We start from the raw sequence: 22,411 nt of genomic DNA on the forward strand, positions 1-22,411 counted from the left end.
ATCACCATCATCACCACCATCACCATTATCTTCATCACCACATCACCACCATCATCATCAATAGTTGGTGGCTTCCTAGACTGTGTAACCCAAAGGATAGCTCTGTGACCTGGAAAATGCTGAGATTAGGACTTGGCTGGAACAGGATGGTTTATTTTGTGAAGGAGGAATGGAGAGACATCCTTTCAGCTCGGCGTTAGGCATCAGGTGACTTCTCTGACCATTCTAGAGTGCCCGCCATTGTGCTAAAAAGGGAGATCAGCACAAGGGCGCTGAAGGGAGGCCGGTCCCACCCGATCTTCCTGAAGCTCAAACAGCAAAGTGCACTTTGAACCAGTGGTTTTCACATTTCTCCCCCTGCCCGCCCTCTCTTTTTTTTACTCTTTTCAGCAGAAGAACCTTGATTTTCCCCCAACAAAATCTCACATGGAGCCCAGATGGACAACTTCACATCAGAGCCCCCCCGACTGACCAAGGTCCAAGGCTCAGAGGCCCCTGAGCAGGCTGCCCTCCTCCATCCTGAGGTCTCTTCATCCTTGTCCATCAGGGGACAGCTTTCAGGTACCTCAGTGGTGCCACCCCAGAGGGAACTTGAACCCATGAGGTGCTAGGAGGGCTCTCTGATGCTTACAGCCATTTCCTGTGCAGGGAAAATTCAAAAGAGAACCCAAAGTTAGCCTACGACCTGCAGTTCCTGAGGCATTATTGGTCCTGGTGCGCTGTCTGTGGCTGAGACACCATGGCAGCAAGAGCGTCTATGCTGACTTTCACCCCAGAGCATGGTCCACAAGGCACATGATCCTTGTGGCTACTGGAAAAGCTGCACTGTCCAGGGAGCCCTCCACTCCAGGCAGATGCCCAAGGACAAGGGACACGTGGCGTGTCCTGCATGTGCCAGCACTTCCCACGGGATCCCAAGGGGCTGATGGGATCCCATGTGGATTTCGAAACTGGATGGGGCTGCTCCTGGTAATGAAAATGAATTTCATGCATCTGTGGTTCTCCTCTCAAACTCTTGCAAGATGAAAACAAGTTTTGACAGCAAACATTATATTTATCCCTTTTATTTCTACTATGTCTCCAACATCAAAACTCTCAGTCTCTTTTCCGGAGGCACTTGCATTTGCACTCGGGCCAGGAGGTGCAGCTCGAGCCTCCTCTCCGGATGCCCACACCTGCCCGGCAGCCCACCCAGCTCTGTCTCCGGTGCAGTCGTCTGGACTCGGATATGACTCTGTCCACGGGGTGAAGAGTCCTCTGCGACACCCCGAGGAAGCTCAGGGACTGCTGGAGGTCACAGCAGTGACAGGGGCCACACCCGGCCTTTCCCGCCCCAGCCCACCGAAGCTCTGCCTCTCCAGGAGTCAGGAGAGAGCCGGCCAGTGTGTGTGGGGTTCCCAAAGCAGCCTAAAGCAGCCCTGCTCCCCGCTCCTCCCAGCAGCGCTGTGGTGCTGTGTTTCGTTGCACACAGGCCGTCTGTTCCCACCCAGCTGTCAGCAGCTGGGGAACGGAGCTCTGCTAGGAGCGAGCACCAAAGGCCTCCTTCACAGGAGGGGGAGAGCTGCTGGGCCACGCAGGGGATTTCCTTCTTGTCCCCCCACCCCCAGCCCCTGAGTGGGGATGAGGGTCCTGATGACCCCAGCAGTGTCTGCAGGGGGCAGGGGACACCCAAGAAGATGACCCAAGAGAGTCATGCAGACCTGTGTCCCCGGAGCAGCCCCGCACCTGGTTCGGCAGGAGGAAGAATCACCTTTGCCACGATGGCTTTACCTGGTGTTGCCCCCCACCTGGCCCAGACATCCCTTACAGCTCATGGGTATACCAGCGGGGTAGCCACTCCTGCCCAGCCAGCACGCTGTGGGTGAGTCAGGCCATCCTCAGAGCTTGGCCTCCATGTCTTGGATCATCCAGTCCCCAGGGATGTAGAGCTTTCCTACCTCCTCTGCTCACTCAGCCTCGAAATGCTGACGCGGCTGCACCGGCGGCTCCCCAGAGAGCGGGAAGGCATGGCTCAGCCCTGGTCTGAGCGCCCCTGGGGACACTCAGTGTTGTTTCTCCCCAGGACCGTCAGAAGACAGGCCCCAGCATGACGTGGAGCAGTGCTGAGAAGCAGGTTCAAGCCTGTGACAAACGCAGGTCACGCCAAGAACAGGTGTCCTTTGTGAGCGAACTGAAGACAGACCAGCACTAGCCCCGGCCTGAGGAGTCCTCCGGAGGCGGCGCAGGTGACCCGCGGGCCTCTGTGAACCAGACAGGCGTCCCGGGTCTCACGGTGGCCGGCTCTGCATTGGGAGGAAACCCCTTTTCTTGGAGAGGATGCCGGCCTCCCTCCTGCCTGGCCCCTCCCACAGCGCCAGGGCCTTACCTGGGGGTCCTCTGAGAGCGAGCCCAGCCCCCCAGGGTCCCAGCAGGGAGGAACCAGATGTCCAGGTGCCAGGCGCCTCCTTCACACCCTGTGCTTGAGAGAGGGAAATGCATGTGGAGATTTCTAGGTCACGGAGAGGGGCGTGTGGACTATTTTTAACTGAATCGCCTGAACTTTTTATAGAAGGACAGAGGTGGATTCTTCTCTTCTTGCTCCACGGCTTCTGCCCCTGATGGTCAAATCTGTCTTCAAAAATCTAAGAAAATGGCTCAATAAAACTCCGTCATAAAACTTTAGTAAATCACGTATCACACCTTTCTGAGTGGGCGTTCTTCTCAGAAGCTGGCAGTTCGGTTTTTACTGATCTGTACGGTTACCTGTCCTAAGACGTCTTCATTATAGGCAGGGCCAGGATCATGTTCCTGACGCACACACAGACTGGCCTGGAGCTCTGCCCAGCGCCCCACCTCTCCCTGTCCCCTAGGAAACGCAGCCCGAGGGGCTGGGACCCACCAGGGACCCTTCACAACAGGGAAGGGCAGCTGGAGTCGTGTGTGCACAGCACAGGGGTGCACGCCCCAGTTGCAGGGTGAGATGGGGGTGTGTGTATCTAAAACCCCACAGGTGAGCCCACAGGTGTTCTTGACGAGCAACAATGACTCGCATGGTGATTGTTTCATGTCTCACGTCCTCTGGACCCCCTAACACAGGCGTCCTCAAACTACGGCCCGCGGGCCACATGTGGGTGTTTTTGCCGTTTTGTTTTTTTACTTCAAAATAAGGTATGTGCAGTGTGCATAGGAATTTGTTCATAGTTTTTTTTTAAACTATAGTCCGGCCCTCCAACGGTCTGAGGGACAGTGAACTGGCCCCCTGTTTAAAAAGTTTGAGGACCCCTGCTCTAACATCTTATCCCCGCAGTCCTCCCAGCCCCAGTGTCCTGCTTGCCCAGAGGAGATGGGAGGAAGAAGGTGCCGGGGATTCTCAGGAGATGTGAGGATGGAGGTGATGCGGGACAGAGCCTGAAGCTAGGGGATGACCCTCTGAGCTGCGGGGAGGAGGGTGCCCTCCGGTGGCCACATGCGCCACCTGCACCCGGAGCCCTGGGAACAGAGCAGGGCAACGCTGAAGGGCCTTGGCCGCCTCCTGCTGTTAGCTGAAAGCCTCACAGTAGCGACTTTGTAATGTTTCTAATGTTTCTCTTTGTGGTATTGCAATTTAGAATAAAAATATATGTATCTGGCCTCAAAAAGAAGGTCCACAGCCCAGGCTCTGGGGCTGTGAATGGGACTTTATCTGGAAATAAAGTCTCCACAGATATAAGAGTCTCAAGATGAGGTTGTCCTGGATTTAGGATGGGCCCTAACTCCAGTCCCTGGTGTCCTTATGCAACAAAGAAGAGGGAGGTTTGAGACAGAGACCCAGGGGACAGATGGAGGCAGAGATTGGGTGATGAGGCCACACGCCAAGGAACACCAAGGACACCAGGAGCTGGAAGAGGCAGGAAGGAGCCTCCTCTCCCCCCCCCTCCCCCTCCCCCTCCACCCCAGCAGCCCCCGGAGGGATCTGAACTGGAGTTTGGACTTCTGCCTCCAGAAATGACTGAGGGAGTCACTGCTGCTGTTTGAGCCGCTCAGTTTGGCTCATTTGCGCAGCAGCCTTAGGGAACCAATGCCAGCTGGGTCACCAGCCCCCTCACCTCTCCCTTCTCCTCACGTGTGGCTTTGGGATGCTCTGCGGGGAGCGCGCCTGCAGAGCGGGGAAGGAGCCTTGAGGCCATGCCCACCAGGGGGTGTCTTGGCTCCCCTGGAAGTCACACTCCGGCTTCTCCCTCCACCTTTGTATGGGGGGCTGGCACAGGCTGCCCCTTCCTGAGGACGGTGGACACCCCACTGACACAGGGAAGGTGCGAGAAAGGCTGGTGGACGGATAGAGAGAGGAGGAATGGCCCCTTGAACAAGCCAGGGTGTTGCTGTGAAGTGGAGAGGAAACCTCAGAAGGGATTGGGGCTCAGAGGCAACTTAGGAGAGTTATTTGAACAAAATTGATGTTCATAAAACAAATGGGGAAGCTCTTACATTTTTCATTTTCAATCAACATGCATTTATGAACATCTTTATTCAGTTTTCATTTGGGGTGGGAAGTTATTTAAATTTTAATTTCAATAACTCAAAATAGGGCTGTTATTCTTGCCCACATTTTTTTTCCCCCCTTGAGAAAGATTGGGAGCTCCTTGCCAAAAGAAAAATAAGTCACTAGCTTAATAAATAATGAAACACAGGCAAACTGCTAATGCTTAATTTTTTATAGTTTTATGAATATTTCAGCAAATAATTGGAGGCTCCGTAGGTTGCAATAACAAGGCCACCAGGGTGCCAGTGGTGAAGGGTGGAGTCTTCGTCTCCTGACCTCTTGATGTTATTTGTTTAAGATTGTGGAAGGAGTTAGTTTCATTTTCCAATTCATTGAAGAAAGATATTTATACCCAAGATGATGTAACAGTGGGGAATTGTAACCCACACCACCATTCTTTTGACATTGTTTCTGTAAATGCTGGTTCTGACTAATATGTAGTTTGCAGATAACATCATCATAATCATCTATATATATAAAAGCCTAATCGACCGGTCGACAGTTCGCTATGACACGCACTGACCACCAGGGGGCAGATGCTCAATGCATAGGCTTGGAAACATGGAACAGACTGATGAATCTCAGAGGGAAGGGGGTTGGGGAGAGAGCAGGAAGAGATTAACCAAAGATCTTATATGCATACTAGAGGCCCGGTGCACTCACCAGTGGGGTCCCTTGGCCTGGCCTGCGGGGATCGGGCCAAAACCAGCAGTCCGACATCCCCTGAGGGGTCCCGGATTTCGAGAGGGCACAGGCCAGGCTGAGGGATCCCACTGGTGCACGAATCCATGCACCGGGCCTCTAGTCATAATAATAAAGAGCTAATATGCTAATGGTTGGGGCGCCGTAATGTGTAACGACTGATCACAGGAGGCTGCCTGCACGTGTGTGGTGGGGTGTTGCTCCAGAGACGGGGCTGAAATGGGGAGGCGCCCAGAGGAGGCGGGACCATCCTTGTGCTGGGGTGGGCGAGAGTGAGAGCCCGTAGTGCCCCCCTCACCAGTCCTTCACCACCCACTGCTCGCACTCAGAGCGCTCTGCCGCCCACCTGCCAGGGGAAGGAGCCCAGTGCAGCAGGCGGGAGGCTTCCACACTGGGACCAGCCCGAGGTGACTCAAGGGACTGAGGGCGGGGCTTGAAGCGGCCAGAGAAGGCCAGCGGGGTCGGGGGCTGGGCCAGGGGCACTGGAGCTCTGCGTGGAGAGGTTTGGGTGTGAAGGCAGGGCGGCGGGTGGGTGGGCGGGGCCGCGCGATGGGCTCCTAGTATTTGTATAAGAACTCTAGGAACTAATTTCAGAAGATATGGACTCCGACCTTTAGTCATCCAAGTTCCAGGAGATTTGCTAACTTTCAAATGTAGAGCCAGGATGATGAAGAACCAGGATGACCAAGACCAGGATGATGCACACCAGACCATCACTTGGCCAGTTGCGAGGTCCTTGTCGGAATGGCCTGTGCTGGCCTTCGAGTAGAGAACTTTCCTTTGTTTTTGCTTTTCCTCTCCCTCCTTACAGGAACCTCTGAGATTTGGAGATGAACTTTGCAATAAGAGGCCTTCACCTTCTCAGGCTACTAGCACTTGAATAAACCTCTTTCCTTTTTCACCAGCATTTGTCTCACCAGTTTGGTTTTTGTGGCAGCAGGCAGCTGAACCTTGGCTCTGGTTACAGTGACACCTCCCAGAACATGGTGTCAGGGTTCTGCTCCCAGAAGACACTCGTCAGTTCAGCTGGATTCAGTTCTGACTGCTGTTCTGTGGGGGAGGGGAGTGTCACTCGGTGAGGAGGGCAGGCAGGGCAGGGCTCACCTGCCTGCTGGGGAACTCATGTAGAGAGGTTTGTCACACAAGTGCTCACACTAACCTGCTCTCTCTCTCTCTCTCTCTCTCTCTCTCTCTCTCTCTCTCTCTTGCACACACACACATACATGCTCACACAAACATGCTCAGGATCACACACTTGCATGCTCACACTCACACATGGTCCACTGTCCTCAGGGTGATGGGGAAAGGCCTCCCATGAACGCAGGCTGCCTTCTCCCAGGGGCTCCCAGGACACAGTAGTGAGCCCTGGTGAGGGCACCACGGAGGCCCGTGGTTTGCATTTGCACAGAAATGCCGACATTTCCGCTTGCCTTCTACAACCTCTGCTCTTATTCTGACTCCAGCCTTAGGAGTATAATTAAAGCCAACCTCCGTCAAAACACTTCCAGATTTCCACGCTAGCTGCCGGCATCACTGACTGGTGACAGCTCCTTCCAGCCTCGCGCAGCCTCAGCGAGCCCGCCTCCCCGAGGCAGGAGCCGGGATGCTGGAAGTCCCTCGGCCCCTGCGCCCCTGGTCGGGCTTAGCTTGGGAACACGTGGATGCAGACAGAGTGCCAGGCCCACCGTCGCCCACGTACCCCGAGCCTGAGTGGGACAACCTGGATCCAGGCGTGATCTTCTCACCCAAGGACAGCCTGCGGTGTCTCACAGCCGAGACTGGGCCGTGGGGCTGACACACGGCAGTGGCGTCAGGCTCTGTTGGAGGAGAACGGCTCGCCTGGGAGCATATTCTCTCTCCAAAGGAATTGGGGAGCAAAGTCTGGGAACCAGGCTGGGGGTGTGAACGGCCAAATCCCCAAAGGCACTAGCATCTCCCATCTCCCCGTTCTGTCCACGCCCCTGTTCACCTGCTCGGCTGCCTCCGCAGGTGGGCAGGCTGTGTGGCCATCTCCGCCAGTCAGACGTGGATGTTGGTGCTGAGGCCTGAGCTGGCTCAGCCCCGAGGCCAGCGCCCATCTCCTGGAGGGAGTTTGGTTTTGTTGTGGGTCTGTCTCAGCCTGCGGGTCTGAGTGTGAGTTTACTGGGAGGGTGTCTCCGGGAGGGAGCACCGTGGGGCATGGAGATTGGAGGTGGAGGGAGGACGGCAGGACAGGACTGGAGCGTTAAAGAGGAGTCCCGCTAGGGCCTGGAGCTCAGTCCTGCTGGGACCTAGCCCACGTGGAGAGCCTCGGGTTCCACTGTGCCCAGTGAGAACAGAGCTCTCAGCCCTGACTCCCAGCAGCCTCATCACCGGGCGGGTGGGGCAGCCACAGAGGCCTGACGAGGAGGGAGGGGTTGGAGCTGCCCGGAAAGTCCTGGGGGAGCCCACGTGGCTGCAACATTCCAGCTCCTGAGCACAACAGAGGCAGCCCCTAGGCCTCTAGGAGCAGACAAACCTTAAGAATAGACACAAATCCAAAATGTTCTCTCTGTCCCCACAGTGGGGCTCACCTGAAGGACCCAGACCCTGCAGGGGCCCCATGGTATCCACCAAAAGGCTGCCCTGTGCCAGGACATCAGGGAACAGCAAGGACGGTGCCCCCAGGGAATTCAGGCACTTGGAGGGCAGGGCCATTGGCTCAGCACAGCTGTCACCATCTGTGTGCGAGGGTGGCGGGGTCATAGCTGACATCCCAATTTAGTCGCCAACTTGGATGGGTAGATGGTGAAATCTTCTATTTCTATCACATCACTGTGCAGCCCATCAGAGCCGACTGCTGTTGCATTTGAACAGCTAGCTGCCTGCTGTGTGTGGTGCTGGGAGAATAATAGGAAGTGCGTTCATACCGTTCATACCGAGGCCATTAGCAGGAGGGAGGGAGGGCCCCCTGAATAGGTGGCTAAAAATACCAGCCAGCGCCTCAGGGAGCAGAGCTGCAGGGCCAGGAGGTGGAGGCTCTTTCTCCCTCAAATGCAGGCAAGGACCAGCGTGCCCTCCGTAGTCAGTAGCCTCCTTGCAGAGCCCAGGAGGCAAACTCGGAGGTTTGGGCAGTGAAATATCCTAAAGCCTCCCCGGGTGCCATTCCCCAAGCAGCACCACACACCAGCCCCGTGCCCCCCACTCAGCACCGTCTCTCTGTCTCAGCCCCCAGACTCGGGCGGGTCCCTGACTTACCAGCGTGGCCTGCAGCTGCTCAGCGAGGAATGAACGGAGTGGGGCCTGAGCCTCTGGGTTTGTTCTGAGCCCGTGTCCCCACCCTGCAGCGACCCTCGGAGCCCCGAGGCAGGATTCCACCTGTGCCCTGCCTGTGGAATGAATGAAGACAGCCTGGCCTCCTGGGATTGCAGGAAGTGGCCAGGCACTCAGACCCACCCAGCCTTCCTTCGCAGCTGGCGTCCTCTCCACTCTGTACCTCTCTGGCCTGCAGGCCCAGCCTGGCTCCAGCCCTGCTGTCTGTCCTGGCTTTCCTTCCTCTGTCTCTTTGTTCCTCCAGTACTTCTTCATCTCATTACACATTTCTCTTCACAGGTCTGCTCTGAGCCACAGGTGAGGGGGAGTCAGTGCTGGCCACAGTCTTACAAAATAGCCTTTTCTTTCTTGAGTAGAACATCACTCTGAAAGGTAAGTCTCCTCTCATACCCCTTCCCCACAGTTACTTGATTCCAGTGACACCCTGACATCCTTATTTGACCAGGGCCCCCCAGGAGCTGCTGCCTGGAGCCTTCCAAGGGCTGACTGGGGTCCCCAAACGGGGCAGGTGGCAGGTCGCAGGTCAGAGAGAAGCAGGGAGTTGGGGCTCACTCTGAGTCACGCCTAGAGGTTGGGGGAGTGGAATTCTGGGAAAAGGGGAGTGTGCATTGGGAATGGCCACAGATATTCCCAAGTTGCCCTCCTTAGAGGTGGCACCAGCTTATTCTCCCACATGACCTTCCGTTTTCCCACATTCTCCCCAAACCGCTGTCTTGTCAAACCTTTTTTCTCTTTCCCAACCCGTAGGGGAAGGATGCTATCTTCTTCTTCGGATTCACATTACTCCTTATTATTATGTTTAAATGCCGCTGGTGTCTGCTTCCCTGGTTGGTCTGCTGAGCTGGGGTTGTTGCCTACAGATTTGTAGGGTTTTACGGAAATCAGCCCTCCGCCTGGATGCCGTGTTGCCAATGTTTCCTCAGTTATTCAAAGAGGTTTTTATCACTTAGAATTTTTATGGGGTCATCCATCACCCTTTCTTTTATAGTCTCTGGGTTTTGTACCCTACTTGTTCCCAGACCAAGAATTTTTATAATTATCTGCTTTATTTGGGAAATTTTTGGTCTCATTTTATTTTCTATTTAGCTTCTTGATACCTCTAGAGCTATTTTGGTGTAAGAGTGAGGTAGGGTTCTCTAGCCGCCTAGCTGTCACACGCCGCTGTTTGTCACTGTCTGATAAGCCGGGACAGCTTCTCATAAGCTGTGTTTCTGGGTAGTTTTCAGCCCTGCTCTGCTCCCCGGAGGCCCTCACTCTCCGGGGCTGGGGAACCCCCGCATAGGGTAGACTCGGGGGAGTTCGCTTCCGAACAAGTGTGGCCCCGCTGCCGACCTGTAGGGACCGGTCCGCGTCCCCCTGTCGCTAGGCAACCGCCAGCGGCTGCTAGGGATTGAGGAAGACGCCGGGGCCGAGGCGCCATGGACCTGGTCATTACTCAGGAGCTGGCCCGCGCCGAGAGCCACCAGGGTGGGCGGGGACCCGGACTCCGAGATCCTTCTGGACCCTGGGGACCCCCTCCCCCCCCCCCCAACCCCGGGAGCGGGTACCGGGAGGCTGTGATTCTGAACCTGAGGCTCCGCCGCCGCGCCGCTGGGGGCGGGGCCGTGCCGAGAGGACCCTGTCCCTGTAGGCGGCCACCCAGGGGCGCGGCGGGCTGCCAGCCGGACCCAGGCCCCCCGGGACCCTCCTGACTGCCCCTCGCTGTTCAGTGCTCACCAGCCTTCCTCAACGGTTGTCCTGACAGATGCCACCTCCCTGAAGAGGGCGTACGAGTTGATTAAGTCCGCCAACCTGGGGAAATCCGAGTTTGACCCCACCGAGAGCTTCAGCCCCGACCTGTTCGTTCTGTGCGCCGAACAGGCCCTGAAGGTCACTGTCCCCGGGGTTTCTGCCGGAAGCTGAAGGAGGGGGGAGGGCACAGCGCCTGGTGGGTGCCCGCGGGAGAGACCGCCGGACCCCTGCCTCCTCAGGGCGTCCTCCAGCTCTGCCTTGTGTTTTTGGGGAGGAGGCAGCCACAGGGCGGTGTTCTCTCGCAGATGGGGCAGCCAGAGGTGAGCGAGGACTGCATCCAGATGTACTTCAAGGTGAAGGGGCCGGTCACCCAGTTTCTGGGCCGAGCGCACCTGTGCAGGGCCCAGCTGTGTGCCCCCAAGTCCACCGAAAATCTGGTGAGAGCCGTTTCCCGAAGCTTATTTAAATATTTTTATTGATTTCAGAGAGGAAGGGAGAGGAATAGAGAGAGAGAAACATTAATGATGAGAATCACCCATTGGCTGCCTCCTGCACGCCCCCTAGTGGCGGGGCGCGGGGGGGGGGGAGATCGAGCCCCGGGACCGAACCTGGGACCCTTTAGTCCGCAGGCCAACGCTCTGTCCACTGAGACAGACCAGCCAGGGCGCCCTGCATTTTCCTTTAGTTCCTGTGGACCAGGAGGCCTGACATGGACCAGGCTGGGGACCAGGCTGGGGGTGTGATCACCAGTGGATAGAGCATTGATCTATCTCATATTGTCAGTGAGATGAGGTGTCTGTCCTACTCTGCTTCCCCCAGGAGGTTGCCTTGATTCTCCTCAAAATTCCACATCTTGAATCACTACAGTTAATATTTAACACCCCCTTCCAAAATTATGACAAAATTATGTCAGGCTACACAAACCTTAAAGTTAATAAAAAAAATATGTTTTTTTTTAGGAAGGGAGAGGGGGGTAGAAACACCAATGATAAGGGAAAATCGCTTATCGGCTGCCTCCTGCACACCGCCTACTGGGGATCGAGCCCACAACCCGGGCATATGCCCTTGACCGGAATTGAACCCAGAACGCTTCCGTCCGCTGAGCCAAACCGGCCAGGGCTAATTGTGCAATTCTTGATGTTTTAGGAGGAGTTTGAAAATTGTGTGACTCAGTACATGAAAGTGATCAACTTCGCCAAAGGAGAACCTAGGTAGGCCGTGGTTCTGTGGCTCCCAACGGGGACTGTGCAGAAGGTTTAGGCCAGAATCTACCAAGTGGCTCCCTCTGGTCCTTGCTCTGTGTGTGCAGTGCACTTACAGTGTCTCCCACGTCTCTAAGGTAGAGCCGGGCTGAGGGCACAGTCCCGGTAGCTGCTTCCTCTGCTCTGCTCAGCGGTTTCCGGGACCTGGGGGTGCCCTGCACCAGCTTCCTCTGTGGGCCTCTTTTCACCAGTTCCCGGGCCTCTCGGGGGCTCAGCGTCTCCGTTCCCTCCCTGCGCTGCCCCCCCTGGCCTGTGTTGCCCCCGCCACCACCTGGGCCCAGGCCTCACGTCTGTGGAGGTGATTTGGCTGAGACTCCAACACAGTTTTCTTCTTAATTAATGCTTGCTTCATCAAAAACACTATATGAGCTTGCACGCAACCTTTTTAGATAGGACACAACATTTTAAGGAGATTTCAGCTTAAATCCTGGGTTCGCTCACTCACTGTCCCACTACCTGCCATGGATGGCTTTCTCTGGCTGGCCCCTGTGATAGGTGCTGGAGATGCAGGGCCCAGCCCTCAGACTCCCTCAGCGGGGACCTGCAGACAGGGAAACCCGGTGGCCTCAAGCCAGAGGTTCTAAGGACAGTGGGTGTTCCAAGGGGACCATGCCCTGGGGCCAGGAGACGGGAGCGGTGGGCATTGTCACGGAGGGGCCTGGTCACTGCTGCATGCCAGGGGTTTTGGGGCTCTGAGTAAACCCACAAAGGAACCAGCAGCCTTGTCTTACTGCCAGCGCCCCGAGTCCTTCTCCTTCCTGGGTAATAGCGTTAATTAGCATCACGCATGCATCTAAGGGCCAGTGCTCAAGTCCTCCAGACACCCGAGGTCCTACAAGGCAGAGTCCCCAACCGCGCCCCCCCCTACCCCCTCAGAGAGGCCTGTATAAAAAGGAGTGAATCAGCCCCTGTGATTCTGAACCCAGTCCCTCAGGTGGCTCCCTGCAGCCCTCAGGAAGAAGCCCAGCTTCCCAGGGGTGCCCTGACCCCCCCCCCCCCACTTTGCATTTCCTGTGTGCACACACAGCCTGCTCCCCGAAGGCTCTGCTCTCCCTCCTCTACCTGCCAGTCCTCTTTTCCTGCACTGCTCTCCTGGCTGATTTCCTGGTCACCTTTTGGGTCTCAGCAGGACGCCACCTCCCAGAAGCCTTCCTTGATTCTCTCTGCTCTTGCCTGTTCTTGTCTATTCCTTGGGAGCCAATGGAGGCCTTGCTCAGTGGTATATTTTCATGGGAAGCTGGGTACTTTGTGGAGTGACTGAATGAGTGAGGTGTTCTCCAGTCTGGCATCGGGAGCCCGTGGCCGGGCGATCGTGGCCGGGGCTGAGCTGGTGTCTGAGCCGGGCACCAGACTGCCCTGGGAGGGCCGTGCATGTTTGTTCATGCAGTGCGGGCCCTATGTCTCAGAGGGCACTGCTGCCATCTGCTGGGGACAGAGGGCTTCAGCTTTCTTCCCCGAAGAGGGCTGGGGACAGGCTCTGCTCCCCACCTCGTCTCAGACTTCCTCCTCTCGTGCCGCAGGTATTACTTCTTGGTCTATAATGCATCGGTCCTCTACTGGCAAATGGTGAGGCCCTTTCTCAAGCCTGGGTATTATCAGTACCTGATCTCCAGCCTCTCCCAGATCGTGAGCGTGTTAAACCAGACCGAGGAAGAGGACAAGGACTGGCAGGCAGAGCTGATGCTGTGAGTGGAGGCGCCCGCCCTGCGCTCGCCCCGTGGGCGATCATCCCCGGTGCAGGCGTAGGTCACCGCTCCAGCTCTGCAGTGAGGGTCCTGCTCTGTGTGACGTGTCTGAAGACGTTTCTAACTGTAGATGACATCACATGGGGGTTACAACAGGACGTGTGCTTTGACTCAAAACACAGGAAATGTGAGCCTGTCCCATAGTCCAATCCCCTTCCCCATCCCATCCCTGCCAAGCCGGACGATGGCTCGGGGTAAGGAGCTGGCCTGCCCCATCCATGTCTTCCGTAGTCTGTGAAACATGAAAGTAATACAAGCATAATAGCTTATTAGACGTTTGCGACAGAAAATGGTTTCCCCAGCATTTTCTATCCGCTGCTTTTACGTTACCCAGGGAGCTGCTGGAGTGCTATCTACAAGCCGGAAAGAAAGAGGAGGCCGCGAAGTTTTGCACCACGGCGGCGCCCTTCATAAAACAGCACGTGCCGCACAGATACCAGCAGCTGTTTTCTGTGATGGTGAGCCGGCAGGTTAAACGTGGAGCCAGTGTCTTCGGTCAGAAACTGTATAAAACCAGCTCGCAGGTCCAGCCACCGAGGGACACAGCGCCCGCAGACACAAACACCACAAACAACGGCTGTTTTTCACCGCGACTCTGAGTCTTTCCTCTGTCACGGCATTGACCGTGGCAAATCTGGAAAGTAAAGTAATGACCAGAGCAACGTGTGTGAAGAGCATTCATGATCTACCACACTTTGTGTTGGAAATCAAGTTAGAGATGAAACACTAAGTCCCAAACACAATTAATGAAAAGATACTTGTTAATTGCAGATGTTCATGTTAAAGAAGGAATATTTGCCAAGGAATAGCTAACCGCGGTATCCGATCTCTTACCTGCTCCCTCACCGAAACCTGGATTGATACCCCGTTCCATTTTACAACAGGTACGCCATGAACTGATGGACGAGCATCAGTTAAAGGGAGAAAAGAAAAGCTCCATTAGCCTGGCCATCATTTTCCACATTAACTTGCTAAAACAGTAAGTGTTTAGGGAGGGAGAGCAGGCGTGAGATTTCCCGGGGCCCTCTCTCTGCTGTGCCTGTGGGCGGAGCTGCAGGACCGCCGTGAAGCGGGGCTTCACCCCAGGTGAGGTTGGAGTCTGGCCAGGAGACTCAGCAAAGCTGGAGGAGTGGGTGAGACCCTGCCGGAGCAGCTAGAGGGCCCAGGGAGAGGCGTTGTACCCAGGCACAGACCTGCTGCCGTGGAGGGGGGAAGGGGGTGCGAGATGCCAGCGTAGGGGAGAGGCCAGGGCAGCGAGGAGGCCTGGGTCCCCGGGCAGCCAGTGCGAAGGCTCGGCATCCCGCAAGGCGGGCTCTGTGTGTGTGGCTGGCCCGGTGGAGGGGCTGGTGCACAGTGTCCGGGGTGTTTTAGTTTTCGGGGATGTAGGAAGAGAGCCGGGCCTGGGGGTGGGGGCGCGTGAGGCGCGTGAGAAGTCGACCAGGAGCCGAGGAGAGAAAGGAGGTGGCTTCATTTCAGGCCTCTGTTCGGTGGGAGAAACAGGTTCGTGGACTCGGAGTATTTTCTTTAGGATGATCTGAATAAACCCAACAGGAGCTGGGTTATTTGTATTTGAACTAATTCTAGGAAATTGGATAAAAATGATTTACCTGAAGATGCCAACAAAATTCTGAAGAGCACCTATAAGCAGTTAGACGCCTATAATCACCAGAGCCCCCCGCCGACGGAACAGGAAAAGTATGTGTTTATGTGCTAGTTTCACAGCTGCACGCGGCGGTGCGAGATCTGGTGAGGGCGGGAGAAAGGGAATGAATGATACAGGAAGCACCGCAGCTACCCCCCACGCGCCTGCCACGCGTGCTTCCTCCGGCTGCAGGGCACGTCCTCTAGCTCTCATTGTCCTGAGGCCTGTGCTCTGTGGGGAGACTGGGGATATGGAACGTCACGTCGTACTTTTGAAAATCAGATGGACTCTGGCAGAAGTGCTTTTCAAGGTCACCTTCCCGAAGGGCTGCCCGCCATCTCCCAGCTTGTTAGCGTCTCAGTGCTGTGCGCCCAGGTCCCTGCACCCGCTGAGCCTGTTCAGAGTTTCGGACGATCCTGGCTTGCATCCCTGGGAGTGGGGCATTTTCTGAAAGCAGCGTCCCCTGTCCCTGCTGGGCACCCCCTTGGGTGGCCCATGAACTTGGCAGAGCACGCACTAGGGTGCTGTCCCCACCCGCCCTGTGACGCAGCCTCTCCCCATGCGCCCATGAGGCCCCCCAGGACTTGAGATGGCTCCCTCTCCCGGCTCCCGGTCGCTTTAGAAGAGCTCGTACGTTCGCTGAGGTGAGGCGAAGAGGGCGTCCAGAGCAGGCTTGGCACTTAGGTTCAGTGCCGTCAGCCTCGGGTCGCTGTCCTTGGCCTGGAAGCGAAGGTGCGCCCTCTGCTTGCTGGGGACGCAGGCGCAGTCGCCTGCTGTGCGCCTCAGGTTCTTCCTCAGCCTGACCCTCCGGGGCCGGCTGACACCTCGAGTGGGGAAACCAGGAAGGCCTAAAGCCAGTAATTTCTACCTTGGTGGGTTCTTCTTTCTTACGTGGGCCGCAGGCCCGTGTGGCCGGAGCTCAGGGAGGGCGGAGTGGGGAGGCGGGAGGCTGGGCCTGCCAGGGCCCTTGTCAGTCCAGGGGCAGAGTGGGCGGAGGACGGGGTAGGCAGGGAGAGTGGGACCCCAGGGACTCACCCCTTCCCAAGGCTGGGCCAGGGGAGGGTGGTGACACCACACAGCCATGGGCATTCCTGTGAGGGCAGTGACAGGGTCTAGGAAAGGGCAGGAGGGTGTGGGCTTGTCCAGGGGCGCTTGCCGTGTCTGGAGACACTCCGTTGCCGCTACGTGGGGACTCTCAGCATCCCGCCACGCACAGGACAGGTCCCCCACCCAGCCAATGACCCGGTCCCGATGTCAAAGCTGAGAAACCCGGCCTGTCTTACACCAGGGCCACTTCCTGGCGCTGACAGCTCTGTGGTGTCCTACAGTCAGGTAGGTTAGTCCTCTGACTGTGTCCTTTCTCAGAGTTGCTCAGGCCATCATAGGTCCTTGGCATTGCCATGGAAATTTTATTATATTTTAAAGATGGTTTTAAAATTTATTGATTTTGGAGAGAGGGAGGAAGGGGGAGAGAGAGAGAGAGAGAGAGAGAGAGAGAGAGAGAGAGAGAGAGAAGCATCGTTTGTTCTTCCGCTGACCTATACATTCATTGGTTGATTCTTGTCTTGTATGTACCGTGGCCCAGGGATCAAACCCACAGCCTTGGCGTATCAGGATGATGCTCTAAGCAGCCGAGCTGCCGGCCAGGATACCTGTTCTCCTCTTACTTCCTGCCTCGGTGCCTGCCGACGGGACGCCTGTGCGGCCAGCGGGGCGACTTCCCGGCACCTGCTGATGCGTTGCTGCTCTGCTTTTGTTTCCAGACTCTCGTTGCTTTTTGATTTAGCTCATCTTTCTCTGACCTTGAAGTGTGAGGACGTCGCCGCCAGCTGCCTCTCAGACCTGAAGGACATTGACAGCAAAGTAAGTGGCCGGTGACGGTGGGTGTGGGCACCTGCCCGCTGGGATCGGACGGGAACGGGGAGGGAAGGGGAAGAGGAAGGCTCAGGAGCTCCGGTGGCACGTCTCCCTCCGTCTTCGTTGTGTGCAGCTCAGGAGGTACAATTTTTTTTAGCCTTTTCGCTTAAATCTTTATATCTTTTATAAACATTTAAAATTTTAAAATATATCCTTGTGTTCTGATTTTTATTTGCTGATTTTCTACCTAGTACATTGAGTTAATTAAAATTGTCGTTGAAGTTAATGAATGTGTATTGCCTTCATGAACAATCTCCCTGTTTGCGTTCTGCAGGACCCTGGGAAGCTGATCGAGATTGAATGCTTGGAGTATGAATTAGAAGCTTTAAGACTCGAAAGTAAAATTAAAATCTACATGCGAGTGGCTGTGGAGGTAAACCCTGAGCAGGGTTTCCCGCCCGCTGTGAGAGCCGAGGTTGTGCCGCATTTGAGGGTGCTGGGGACAGGGCAGAGACCTCACCCTGACCCTCAAACTTCCCAGGGGCCCACCCAGGTTCCACCCGAAGCAGGTGACCGGTGCCCGTCTTCCAAGCCCCCAAACCGGTCACTGTCTTTTGTGCAGACGCAGCTGAATATAATACAGAGGCTGGACATCGCGCTGCAGCGAGCCATCCGCCTGGGCGACCCCCAGGTCATCCACGTGGTGTGCACCACCCAGTGGAACCTGTGTCTCCCGCTGCTGCAGCACAACCTGCGGCACCACCTGCGCAAGCCGCTGACCAACATCGCCGAGATCCTGGAGAAGGTGGACAGGTAGCGCGTGCGTCTGCGCCCCGGGCCGTGCCCTCCGAGAGGGGCGACACGTGGGCGGGAGAGAGCGAGGCCGGAATTCTTCCACACCAGGGATGAGGATGAAATCCAGCTCATTCTCCCCAGGGTGCCGCCAGCAGGGGAAGGCACCCGTCCTTAAGGTGGGCTGCAGAGGCTGCGGGAGGGATAAGGCAGCAGTTGGTCCCGAGCAGGGTCAGGCTGCCCTCAATACCTGCTCGCATCAGCCGAGGGCCAGCCTGGGCCCGTGAGCCCTCGGGGTCAGACATCGCCAGATTCAGGTCAGACCCTGAGAGCCCGTGCCACGGGACGCCGTCCCCAGCCGCGGCGGCGGTCACGGGCTCCGTCCTGAGTTTCGTCTCCAGGGCCTGCAATCAGCGCTGCCCTGGCCGGTGCTGGGAGCAGCTCCTCGGGGCACCAGGTCCAGCTGTACGGTTGGCATCACGGCCGGGAGCAGAAGTAACCGAATATCACTCTCAGGCCTTTTCCGCTGGTCCCATCCATCCTGTTTTGGCGGCTGGGATTCTCTCGTGGGAATCGGCTCTGCTCGCCACCATCATCAGGGAGGCCCCCTCCAGTGAGCGGTTGCCAGTTTGACCCTGGCGCGAGCTGTTCTGCTGCGTAGACCTCTTGGCTGTGTGTGCCTGTCAGCTTGCCGGCTCCTCGGCTCGTCTGTCCCGAGAGGAGTCTATGGGACTCAGGGCTTATGCCCAGAGGAGTCCCACTGGGTGCTGACCCGCTCTGTTCTGCCTCCTCTGTCCCTGCCTCGGGCCTGGGAATGGTCCGTTTCTGGATGCAGAGTCTGTTTTCCGGTTTCCTGATGGGGAGCAGGGACCTCCCTGGGGCATAGCTGGGATGCTGGGGGTATCAGAGGTGCCCTCTCCTGGCCATGATGCCAGCTCCCTCAGGTAGCAGACCAGCCCCCTGGTGCCTGGGGCTCTCCCTGCCTCCGACCCTGAGGTTATGGGGACCTGTGGTGTGAATGCCTCCATCATGCTGAGTCAGTTCTGGGTCTTGTAGGACTTTTATTGGACAGATTTGTGGGATTGAGAATGCTTATGTCCAGGGCAGGGCTGTGAGCTGGGTCTCGTGAGCTGTGGAAGGAGGAGCCCCTGAGGAACTCTCTTCCTGCTGAGATGTGGCCTCCGGCCCCGCCCGCTGCCTGTGGTTCCCGCACCGGGGCAGCAGGAACGAGCACCGGGTGGGGATGGGCCCACGGGGCGAGGTGCCGTGTGAGTGGGTGTGAGTGCCTGAGCCCAGGAGACCAGGGGGCAGTGGGTGTGAGTGCCTGAGCCCAGGAGACCAGGGGGCAGTGGGTGTGAGTGCCTGAGCCCAGGAGACCAGGGGGCAGTGGGTGTGAGTGCCTGAGCCCAGGAGACCAGCGGGCAGTGGGTGTGAGTGCCTGAGCCCAGGAGACCAGGGCTGCCGGAGAGTGGGGAGCACTGAGTTGGCAGCACTGAGAGCCGTGCACCGGCGGACGGAGGTGGCGAGCCCCAGCGTCACACGTCCGTCACTCACAGCGGCTCTTGCTAGCAGGACCCTGGTTCGCTGAGCTGCTGCTCCTCAGTCCTGGAGGCCAGGTCCCGGCTGCTGTTGCCTGCAGGGCTCGGGCCTCCTGTGGTCGGCAGGGACCTCCTCTCTCTGTGCGTGTCCCCGAGGCGAGGGAGGTGGCACCTGCAGGATGTGGAGGCCCCCTGCACGGGGCCCCCGAGGCCCTCGCAGGCGGCCGGCGTGCCCCGCGCCCCATGACGCCGTGCTTGCTCTCCAGCCTCATGGTCCTGCTCCGGTGCCAAGTGCACATGGAGATGGCGCACATCGAGGAGGACGAGGACCGCCTGGAGCCCGCCATGGAGCACCTGCAGAAGGCCATGAGGCTGGACAGCCAGGGCCTGTACCAGGAGAAGCTCCAGATGGCCTTCAACCGGCTGCGCCTCTGCTCCATGCTGTACCAGTCCCCCGAGCGTGCCGAGGACAAGGCCATCATGGCCATCGAGCAGGTGCGGCACGGGGCCCCGCGCGCCTCTTCAGAGCCCGAGAGCGCTCTGGGAGGACTGGAACCATCTCCTCCTCGTGCAGGCCAAGAAAGCCATGCCCAAAGACAGCGTGCGGAAGAAGCGGGCCCTCCTGGTGAACGCCGGCCTGGCCCTGGCCCCCGACACCTTCCAGATCGTGCTCGACAGCGAGAACGAGACCAAAGGCAGGTGCCGCCTCACCCCCGGGGCACGAGCCTCCGGTGCGGGCAGAGCCCAAGCTCCCCCTGCGCCCGGCCCCGGGGGGGGACCTGAGGTCTGAGCCGGCCACCGTGCCCCCTGCCCACCGGGCCCTCTGCCCACCGGGCTCTGACTTTGAGCTCTCAGAGCTTGTGCTTGTGTGCCAGGAGGGGCAGCCTCCAACACCAAGCTGCTCAGACACCTGGCGTTGGGCGTGGGGATGGCAGGCTCTGGGCAGGCACCGGCATGAGGGAGAGCCAACTGGGGCCTGGGTGGCACTGCCACGGGACAGAGTAGGGCAGGGTGACCAGGCCGAGCCTGCAACTCGCTATGCCCAGCGGCCTGGCAGCTTCCCCCCCTATCCCCCCACAGGCACAGTTAGCTCGACCTAACTCCCATCAAAAGGCTAGAAATGTCCCAAGAGGGCCCCTCTGCACTCTGTCCGAGTCCAGAGCCCTGGGGTTGCTGTGACTGTGGCTGCACAGATCATCCCGTGAACGGAGGAGGTGCAGTCCCTCCACGTCACGTGACCCCTTGCATGCCGTCAGCCTCGTTTGCTCTCCTTTCTGTCCTCAGTTTCCACCGGGAGAAACAGGGGCCGGTTCACCGCCCTCTACGCCAAGGCGCGGCACCACATCATCAGCGTGGAGAAAGCTGCCGGCCATTTGCGGCGCTTGGGGAATGAGAATGAGAAAGAGAGGTGAGTGGGGACCCGGAGAAGGATGGGCTCACACACAGCCAAGCCCCCGAGCCACGAGGCGGCTGTCACTCGAGAGCAGCCGTCTGTGATGGCTGAGCTGACTGCGGCCCTGGTCCCACGTGGGGTCCAGGAGGCCGGCCGGAGGAAGCGCACGGCTGGGGGGCCTGGCAGGGAACCACCCCATTGCCCCTGAGACCAAGCATGTTAAATAAACGACGGGGGTGTGGCTGCCCTGACAGTGGGCTCGGGCACCCCCTGCCCTCTCACCCCGCCCCCCGGGGACAGCTCCACCCTGCCAGGCCACCCTGTTGCCTCAAGCCCCTGGCTGTGAGCATTGATTGTCTCACGTTGCTTTTTGCAACCTTGAAACTGTAGACCCGCCAGTGCCTTCTCCTCAGGAGCAGTCATTCTAGTGGTTTCTGCTTCGGCCAGCCACAGTCAAGTTCACATTTCCCTTCGTTTGGGTCTTTGGTGAGCAGAGTCCTGATTTGGGCAGAGCTGGCCAAGGTGGCCCGGAAGCAAGGCGTGTGGGATGTTTGCCGGACGGCCAGCCGCTTCTGCCTCCTGTACGACAGCGTCAAGGTGAAGAAGATGGCACGGGCGAAGAAAGGTAGGCGCAACCCGCCGTCAGCACCCAGCTCACTGCCAGGCTGTGAGCCCGGCCCTGAAGAGGCTGGGGTTGGCCCTGAAGAGAGGGGAAGGGTCAGTGTGCGAGGACTTGAGTCCAGTGGGCCTTCAAGTGCAAACAGAATTTTACAGATGTTTGCAGCTGGCTGCGGACACTGTTCATGATGGGGAGACAGTGAGGTCACGGTCATCCCGGGAGAGTGAGTGATCATGTGGTCACTCCCGAGAATGTGACGGTGATCACAGGGTCACCCCGAGAGTGTGACGGTGAGTGTGATGGTGATGACAGGGTCACCCTGAGAGCGTGACAGTGAGAGGGCGGTGATCACAGGGTCACCCCGAGAGTGTGACGGTGATGACAGGGTCACCCCGAGAGTGGGATGGTGAGAGTGATCACAGGGCCATTATTGCTGACAAGGCTCCTTTGTGCATCTGGCTTCCTATTCGATCCTCTTATTTGACGTCCACAGTCACGTTAGGGCGGTTATGGGGTGAGAAAAGGGAAGGGACCTGTTGTGCGTGAGAGACCGAAGGCCACTGTCGTGGGAGCCCGTGGGCCGAGGGCTGAGGCTGACGGCGTGGGCGAGGCTGAGTGTGGAGCAGCTCCGTGCAGGCGTGTTTCCCAGGAGTGTGGGGGCAGCTGGGTCCGGGAGGAGTCCAGGTGCAGGTCCCTGGGGGCTCTGGTCTGGTGGGCAGCTAAGACACTGGGCCTGTGAGGGGGAGCGGCGGCCCCGGAGGCAGGGGCTGCAGGCTTGGCGGGATAACTGCACGAGCAACACCAAGAACGTGCCATCTGTAGGGTCAGCTAGAGATGGGCACCTTTGCCACCCCCCGGGGGCCCACACACCTGGGGAAGTTTCCTCCACCCCCTCCTGGGCACAGTGCCCCGCCCTCAGAGACCCGCCCACCCAGAGCTGGGAGGGGCAGCCGCCTGCCTTGTGACCTGTGGCCGCGTCTGAAGCGCTGCTGTCCCCCAGGAAGGAGGCGGCGGCGCGGGGAAGACTCGTTGGATGCCAAGGCCCAGTCGCAGGTCCTGCTACAGAGGCCGGGGTCCCCCAGCCTGCTGCGGAAGTTCGCGGAGGTGGGGTTCATCAGTGCCGAGGTATGTCCTGTGCACAGGTCGGCTTGCGGGCCCAGGTCCCCTCCAGCATCCGCTCAGTCCTCCGTGGTGGCCGCATGGGCACCCGCATGGGCACAGCCCTCGGCCCTGACCCCGCCACCTGATGGGGTGACAGTGGTGTCACGTGTCCCCACCTCTGCTCCCTAAATGAGATCATGTATAGGGAGTTACCTGGATTCTGGGGGGTTTTCTGGGAGA

The 22,411-nt window shown here is 58.1% G+C and overlaps 1 protein-coding gene across 1 annotated transcript in view; it reads left to right on the plus strand.

Moving 5' to 3' along the window:
- Positions 1–9,906: 9,906 nt before the first annotated feature.
- The window catches only part of CFAP46 (cilia and flagella associated protein 46), a 57,736-nt gene continuing 45,231 nt past the window's right edge, over positions 9,907–22,411 (plus strand). Inside the window, exons 1-16 of the mRNA XM_054728939.1 lie at positions 9,907–9,958; positions 10,236–10,360; positions 10,528–10,659; positions 11,369–11,433; positions 13,005–13,169; positions 13,564–13,687; positions 14,114–14,208; positions 14,814–14,924; positions 16,635–16,734; positions 17,063–17,161; positions 17,351–17,541; positions 19,325–19,553; positions 19,633–19,753; positions 20,343–20,466; positions 20,946–21,080; positions 22,078–22,195. Coding sequence (XP_054584914.1) covers positions 9,910–9,958; positions 10,236–10,360; positions 10,528–10,659; positions 11,369–11,433; positions 13,005–13,169; positions 13,564–13,687; positions 14,114–14,208; positions 14,814–14,924; positions 16,635–16,734; positions 17,063–17,161; positions 17,351–17,541; positions 19,325–19,553; positions 19,633–19,753; positions 20,343–20,466; positions 20,946–21,080; positions 22,078–22,195 — 1,983 coding nt within the window. The 5' untranslated portion in view covers positions 9,907–9,909. The remainder of the gene's footprint in view (positions 9,959–10,235; positions 10,361–10,527; positions 10,660–11,368; positions 11,434–13,004; positions 13,170–13,563; positions 13,688–14,113; positions 14,209–14,813; positions 14,925–16,634; positions 16,735–17,062; positions 17,162–17,350; positions 17,542–19,324; positions 19,554–19,632; positions 19,754–20,342; positions 20,467–20,945; positions 21,081–22,077; positions 22,196–22,411) is intronic.

This window comes from Eptesicus fuscus, chromosome 17, assembly GCF_027574615.1.
Source record: "Eptesicus fuscus isolate TK198812 chromosome 17, DD_ASM_mEF_20220401, whole genome shotgun sequence".
Classification (NCBI taxonomy): domain Eukaryota; kingdom Metazoa; phylum Chordata; class Mammalia; order Chiroptera; family Vespertilionidae; genus Eptesicus; species Eptesicus fuscus.